Raw genomic sequence first — 6,548 nt, 5'->3', positions numbered from 1 at the left:
GCAGCAGCAGCAACTGCAGCAGCAGCAACTGCAGCAGCAGGAGCTGCAGCAGCAGCAACTGCAGCAGCAGCAACTGCAGCAGCAGCAACTGCAGCAGCAGCAACTGCAGCAGCAGGAGCTGCAGCAGCAGCAACTGCAGCAGCAGCAACTGCAGCAGCAACAACTGCAGCAGCAGCAACTGCAGCAGCAGCAACTGCAGCAGCAGCAACTGCAGCAGCAGCAACTGCAGCAGCAACAACCGCAGCAGCAACAACTGCAGCAGCAAGAGCAACAGCAGGCTCTCCCGGATACGACGGATGACCTCGCCTTTGCTATTTCGCTGCTGCTGCAGGAGGGGCAGCAGCAGCAACGATCGCTGCTGATGGTCCCGCCAGGCCACGAAGCAGATCCAAAGACGCTGAAGCAGCAGCAGCTGCTGCTGCAGCAGTTGCAGCAGCTGCAGCAGCAGCAGCAGCAGCAAAGTGACGACCTGGATCCGAAGCAACTTCTTCACGAACAAACAGTCTTCCTAGCGGCACTGCAGCAGCAAGACCTGCAGCATCCACCTCTGCTGCTGCAGAACCAGCAGCAGCAGCAGCAACAGCAGCAGCAGCAGCAGCAGCAGGCTGGCTTTGTGCCATGCACGCGAAGCAACAGCACGTGCGGCCGCACGACGAGCATTTCAGGTATGTCTGCAGCTCCGGTGGGCACCAGCAGCGGCGACAGGAGCAGCAGCAGCAACAGCAGCAGCAGCAGCTGCCAAGGGGACCAAGTGTTTGATCTGCAGCTGCAGGCACTTCTTGCTGAAGCCAAAGGCGTTGGTTGGAACTACGATTTAAACGACTTAGCTGTGTCGCAGCAGCAGCAGCAGCAGCAGCAGCATGCGCTGCAGCCGCTGCAGATCTTGCCGAACAGCAGCGGCAGCACGAGCAGCAGCAGCAGCAGCAGCAGCTGCAGCATGGTCGACAGAGCAGCAGCACACCTGGAAACCCTCCCCAGACTGGGGTCACTGAGCAGCGCGGATCACTGCACTGATGCTACAGACGCACCAAGCAGCAGCAGCAGCAGCAGCTGCTGCTGCAGCAGCAGCAGTAGCAGCAGCAGCAGCCATCAGGCTGCACAGATAAACCAGGGCAGCGGCGGAGATAGCATTGGCGCCGCAGCAAGGTGGGCGACGGCCACCACAGGCAGAAGCAGCAGCAGCAGCTGCAGCAGCTGCTGCTGCAGCAGCAGCACCCCAGGCCAGAGGCTTTCTCGTAAGCAGCGGCGGTTGTTGCGCCAGCAGCAAGCAGAGGAGCAGCAGCAGCAGCAGCATCCGGCGCAGCAGCAGCAGCAGCAGAAGCAAGGACAGCCGAAGCAGCAGCAGCAGCAGCAGCGGCTGTCCAAGTGCAGCACGAGTGAGCACGAGGGCTCTCGCTACGGCCCCGCCGACTGGGGCCGCCAGCACTACCTTCAGCAGCAGCAGCAGGAGCAGCAGCAGCAGCAGCAGCAGCAGCAGCAGCTGTTCCTGCAGCAGCAGCAAATGGGCGTTTGCTATGTCCCTGGAGTGCATGCAACTCAGCCCCTCCCAGGGGTGTCTTGGCTGCTGCCGGGGCCCCCGGGGCCCTCCCCCATAATTGTGGGGGCCCCCTGCAGCACTTTGCACTCAGCTGCGCATTCGGGGCCCCAAGCAGCAGCAGCAGCAGCTGCTGCTGCTGCTGCTGCTCCCACCACTGCTGCTGCTGCTGCAGGCGCTGCTGCTCCCCCGAGCTACTAGTGCTGCTGGGGGCTGCAGGGCGGCGAAGCACTTAGGAAAATAGGCCCAAGAGGGAAGCAGCATTTGGCGGGCTTGGCCACGCCGCTGCTGCTGCTGCTGCATGCAGCAGCAGCAACAGCGGCTGCTGCTGCATGCAGCAGCAGCAACAGCGGCTGCTGCTGCATGCAGCAGCAGCAACAGCGGCACTGCTCTGCAGCGACCGCATGCAGCCGCACTGAATGAGCCGCAGCAGCAACAACTGCAGCGGCCGCAGCGGCAGCAGCGGGAGCTGCAGCAGCAGCAGCCTCCGTAGTGCTAAACGCGAATCGTTTGTTGCTAGAGTTTAAGCTGTAAACCCTAAACCCTAAACCCTAAACCCTAGTACTGGCCCGCCTAAAGCAAAGCCCTTGGCGGCGCCGGACTCTAAGCATCGACAGAACTCCAAAAACTTGGACCTACAGATGCAGCAGACAAACCCTAAACCCTAAACCCTAAACCCTAAGGCCTCTGCCTCTTCGTAGCTGTCCACAAGGCTAGCCGCAGCACCAGATACGCACCAACAGCAGCAGCAGCAGCAGCAGCAGCAGCAGCAGCAGCCTTGGCAACTGCTGCTGGGCCTGCGGCCCTTTTCCCTCGTGCAGCCCAGAACTCAGAGGCCCCTGCTGCACTTGCTTCAGCAGCAGCAGCTGCAGCAGCACCAGCAGCAGCTGCAGCAGCACCAGCAGCAGCTGCAGCAGCACCAGCAGCAGTAACAGTAACTGCAGCAGCAGCAGCTGCTGCAAACCCTGTTCTGGATGTTTGACTACTGTAGTGCTGCAGAGCAGCAAAAATGAAATGGTTGCTGTTCTTGCTGCAGCGGTTTCGAGCTGAAGGCTTCAGGTGTATCTACACCCCATTGCTTCACGTGGCGGAAGAGCAGCAACAGCAGCAGCAGCAGCTGCTGCAGCAAGGCCACACGCTGCTGCTGCTGCTGCTGCTGCCGGACGCTTCGCTTCAAAACTGATATACTGCTTGCTCTGTTGCTGCTGCTGCTGTTTTGCGCTTTGTTGCTGCACCACCAGAGATTGGCACAGTGAATGCTTCAGCAGCAGCAGCACAGGACCTTGCTGCTGTTGTTGTTGCTGCTGCTGCTGCTGCTGCTGCTGCTGCCAGTGTTGGTGCCCCCTATGCTCCTGCTGGAGGCACAGAAATAGGCGCATGCTTGGGCCTTTTGGCTATGGGCTGCTGCGTTCCAGTTGTAGGTGCTGATGCTGCTACGGGCGGCGCAGCAGCAGCAGCAGCAGCAGCAGCAGCAGCAGCAGCAGCGGGAGGATCTGTCGCAAGGAGCCGTTTGCCCGCGACGGCAGCAAACCGCATGTCCAGCGACTTGAGCTGCTGCTGCTGCTGCAGCGTAAAGGCCTCCAGCAGCTGGACAACTACATCTGCAGATTGCTGCTGCAGCTGCTGCACAGTGGGTGGCGCTCCAGCAGCTGCTGCTGCTGCTCCCTCGGGCGCTGCTGCTGCTGCAGCTGCTGCTGCTGATTCAAACACATCAACGAACGACAACTGGTCCCTTGCGAGGGCGGCTGCCTTAGCTGCTGCCGCCCGCAGCAGCGGCAGCAGTGCAGCAAACGCCGAGTTACGCTGCTGCTGCTGCTGCTGCTGCTGCTGTTGCTGCTGCTGCTGCTGCTGCTGCAGCTCGGTGTGCTGCCTTTGGCGGCGCTGCAGCAGCGGCGACACCGGGTCCTCCTGCTGCTCCGCGCCGGCCACCGCAGCCTCCACGGCCGGCGCTGCAGCAGCAGCAGCCACAGCAAGCCTCGAGTCTGCTGCTGCAGTTACTTGCTGCAGCTGCTTCACCAGGGCCCCCAAAGAGCCGCAGCCCCACGGCCACAGGGGGCCCCTCAATGGGGCAAAAGCTGAGCAGCTGGCAGCTAAGGATTCGGCGAGCTTCTGCTGCTCCCTGCGGTGTACGTACACCCCACACACACACAGGCAGCGCCTGCAGCAGCAGCAGCAGCAGCAGCAGCAGCAGCAGCGGCAGCAGCGGCTGCTGCTGCTAGGAGCGGGCGCACACTGCAGCTACGGGGAGTGAGGGGAGTGCTGCAGCTAAGGCAGAAGTCGGGGCAGCGGCAGGTCCAACAGTAGCAGCAGCTGCAGCAGAAGCAGCAGCAAAAGCTAAGACTGCAGCAGCAGCAGAAGCAGCAGCAGCAAAGACACAGCTTGCTGACTGGTCTTGAAGCGAAGAGCGCAGGCCCTGAAGAGAGGACTTCAATGGCGCTGCTTTTGCTGCTGTGCCCTGCGGCTGCTTCTGCTGCTGCTGCTGTTGCGGCTGTTGCCGCTGCTGCGGCTGCTGCTGCTGCTGCGGCTGCTGCTGTGCTCCTGCTGGCGCTGTTACCACGCGCTGCCGCTGCTGCTGCTGCTGCTGCTGCTGCTGCGGCTGCGGCTGGGCTTTCGCTGCAGGAGCGCTCGGCTGTTGCTGTGGCGGAAAACCGGCTCGTGGCTTTTGCTGCTGCGGCGCAGCAGCAGCAGCAACTGTCACTGGCGCACGCGGCTGCTGCTGCTGCTGCTGCTGCTGCTGCTGCTGCTGAGGCCTGGGCACAGCTTTGGCTGTCTGCTGCTGCTGCTTCACTGGAGGTGCTGTCAGCTGCGGAGGCGGCGCCTGCGGGGGCATCTTTGCTTGCTGCTGCTGCAAGGGTCGCACAGGCTGCTGCTGCTGCTGCTGCTGCGCTGGCAAAACAGCCTGCTGCTGCTGCTGCTGCTGCTGCTGAGGTGCTGCTGCTGCTGCTTTAGGCAAAGAGGCAGGCGAGGGAGGGACCGGAGGTGCTGCTGCAGTTGTGCGGGGAGCTTGCTGCCTTTGCTGCAGCTGCTGCTTTTGCTGCAGCTGCTGCTGCCTTTGCTGTTGCTGCTGCAGTTGAAGCTGCTGCTGCCTCTGTTGCTGTTGCAGCTGCTGCTGCTGCAGCTGATGGTGTTGCTGCTGCTGCGGGTGCAGCCGTGCTCCTGCTGCTGCGCCCGCCAAAGGAGGTGCTGCAGCAGGAGCTGACTGAGACACAGGAGCAGCAGCTGCTGCTGCCTTAAACATTTGGGGCCTCCCCTGTGCTGCTGCAGCAGCTGCTGCTGCAGCGGGTGCTGCTGCTGGTCGAGGTCCCGCTGCCGCTGCAGGTGCTGCTGCGGCTATTGGGCGCACCCCTGCTGTTACTGGAGGTGCTGCTGCTGCTGCTGCTGCCGGCGCTGCTGCTGCTGCTGCTGCTGCAGCCTTTGGTGCAGCACGTACTGCTGCAGCTTTGGCCTTCACAGGTTGTTGACGGGAAACAGCAGCAGCTGCTGCTGCAGGAAGCTGCTGCCGCTGGGGAAGCGCTGCAGCACCAGGAAGCTGCTGCTGCAGCTGCTGCGGATGCTGCTGCTGCTGCTGCTGCTGCGGATGCTGTAATTGCTGCTGCTGCTGCTGCTGCTGCTGCTGCTGCGGCTGCACGAGGTGAACAGTAGGCGACGCCTTGGCAGCAGGGGAGATTGCACCAGATTTCGGCTGCTGCTGCTGTAGCTGCTGCTGCTGCTGTTGTTGCTGCTGTTGTTGCTGCTGCTGATGCAGCGGTGGAGGCGGTGCAGGCTGTCGCATTTGCTGCTGCTGCTGCTGCTGCTGCTGCTGCTGCCACTGCTGCTGCGCCGCAGGCCTCTGCTTCTGCTGCTGCTGTGGCTGTTGCGGCTGAGCTGGGGGTCGCCGTTGCTGCTGCTGCTGCTGCTGTTGCTGCTGCTGCTGTTGCTGCTGCTGCTGCTGCTGCTGTTGCATGTGCTGCTGTAACGGCTGTCTCGCTGGCACGGTTTTTGGTGCTGCTGCTGCTGCTGCTGCTGGTGTTGCTGCTGCTGCTGCTGCTGCTATGGGCCTCTGCGGCTGCGCTGCAACCTTCGCAGTCACAGAGCGCTGCTGCTGCTGCTGTTGCTGCTGCTGCTGTGCCTGCTGCTGCTGCAGCTTGTTCTGCTGCTGGGCGACTCCTGGCTGCACCTGCCCTACCTGCGTCCCCTGTTGCTGTGGCTGCTGCTGCTGAGGCTGCTGCTGCTGCTGCTGCTGCTGCTGCAGATCCTGCTGCCGCCTGGTCTTCGGATCTGCTGCTTGTGCTGTAGAGCTTGTGGGGTCAGAAAGCCGCCGGGGGGTGTTGCTGCCTGCTTCCCGCTGTAGGTGCTGCTGCTGCTGCTGCTGCTGCTGCCGCTGCTGCTGCTGCTGCTGCTCCTTTTCCCGCTTTCTCCGCATCAGTTCTTCAAAGGACATTGGCGCATCGAAGTCGCTGCTGCCAGCAGCAAACGACTGCGACACAGCAGGTGCTGCTGTTGCTGCAGCAGCAAAGCTGGGAGACGCAGCAGCAGCAGCAGAAGCTGCAGCTGGAGCAGCAGCAGCAGCAGACATGGACTCAAAGCCAGGCGAAGGTGCCCGGCCAGCTGGGGTAGAGGCCATTCGAGGAGCTGACGTCCGCTGCAGCAGCAGCTGCTGCTGCTGCAGCTGCTGCTGCTGCTGCACGAGGGAAGGAGGCGGCTGCTGCAGCGCGTGCTGCAGCTGCTGCAGCAGCCGCCCCTGCGCAGTGCCTGGGACCTTCTTGACGGGGTTCCCTCGCTGCTGCTGCTGCTGCTGCTGCTGCGGCGCAGGCTGCAGCAGCTGCTGCTGCTGCACTTGCCGCCTCTGAATTGGAGGCGGCTTTAGGCGGCCGTCTCGCGCAAGGCCCCCTGCTGCTGCAGCAGCAGGAGCAGCAGCAGCAGCAGGAGCTGCTGGGGTCACAGCTCCAGCAGCAGCAGCAGCAGGAGGGGGGGCCCCGGGAGAGCCCAAAGCTGCTTCTTGGGGGGCCCCCTCAGCAGCAGCAGCAGCAGCAGC

At 63.1% G+C, this 6,548-nt stretch overlaps 2 protein-coding genes across 2 annotated transcripts in view; one reads left to right on the top strand and one right to left on the bottom strand.

Annotated features, from left to right (window-relative positions):
- ENH_00052020 (zinc finger (C3HC4 type RING finger) protein, putative) lies at positions 1-1,735 on the top strand (the record flags this gene model as incomplete). Its single annotated transcript, XM_013581434.1, has 1 exon — positions 1-1,735. A coding segment is annotated over one exon (1,735 nt), but the record flags the coding sequence as incomplete, so codon positions are not given.
- A 1,143-nt stretch (positions 1,736-2,878) lies between these two features.
- The window catches only part of ENH_00052010 (hypothetical protein, conserved), a gene marked incomplete at both ends in the record, with an annotated part of 3,775 nt that continues 105 nt past the window's right edge, over positions 2,879-6,548 (bottom strand). The window contains 2 exons of the mRNA XM_013581433.1: positions 2,879-3,653; positions 3,922-6,548. The exon at positions 3,922-6,548 is cut by the window's right edge and continues 105 nt beyond it. Coding sequence (XP_013436887.1) covers positions 2,879-3,653; positions 3,922-6,548 — 3,402 coding nt within the window. The remainder of the gene's footprint in view (positions 3,654-3,921) is intronic.

Source organism: Eimeria necatrix, genomic scaffold (genome assembly GCF_000499385.1).
Source record: "Eimeria necatrix Houghton genomic scaffold, Enh_scaff412, whole genome shotgun sequence".
Taxonomy (NCBI): Eukaryota; Apicomplexa; class Conoidasida; order Eucoccidiorida; family Eimeriidae; genus Eimeria; species Eimeria necatrix.
The sequence above is the reverse complement of the archived record's forward strand: the minus strand, read 5'-3'. Positions and strand labels throughout refer to the sequence as shown.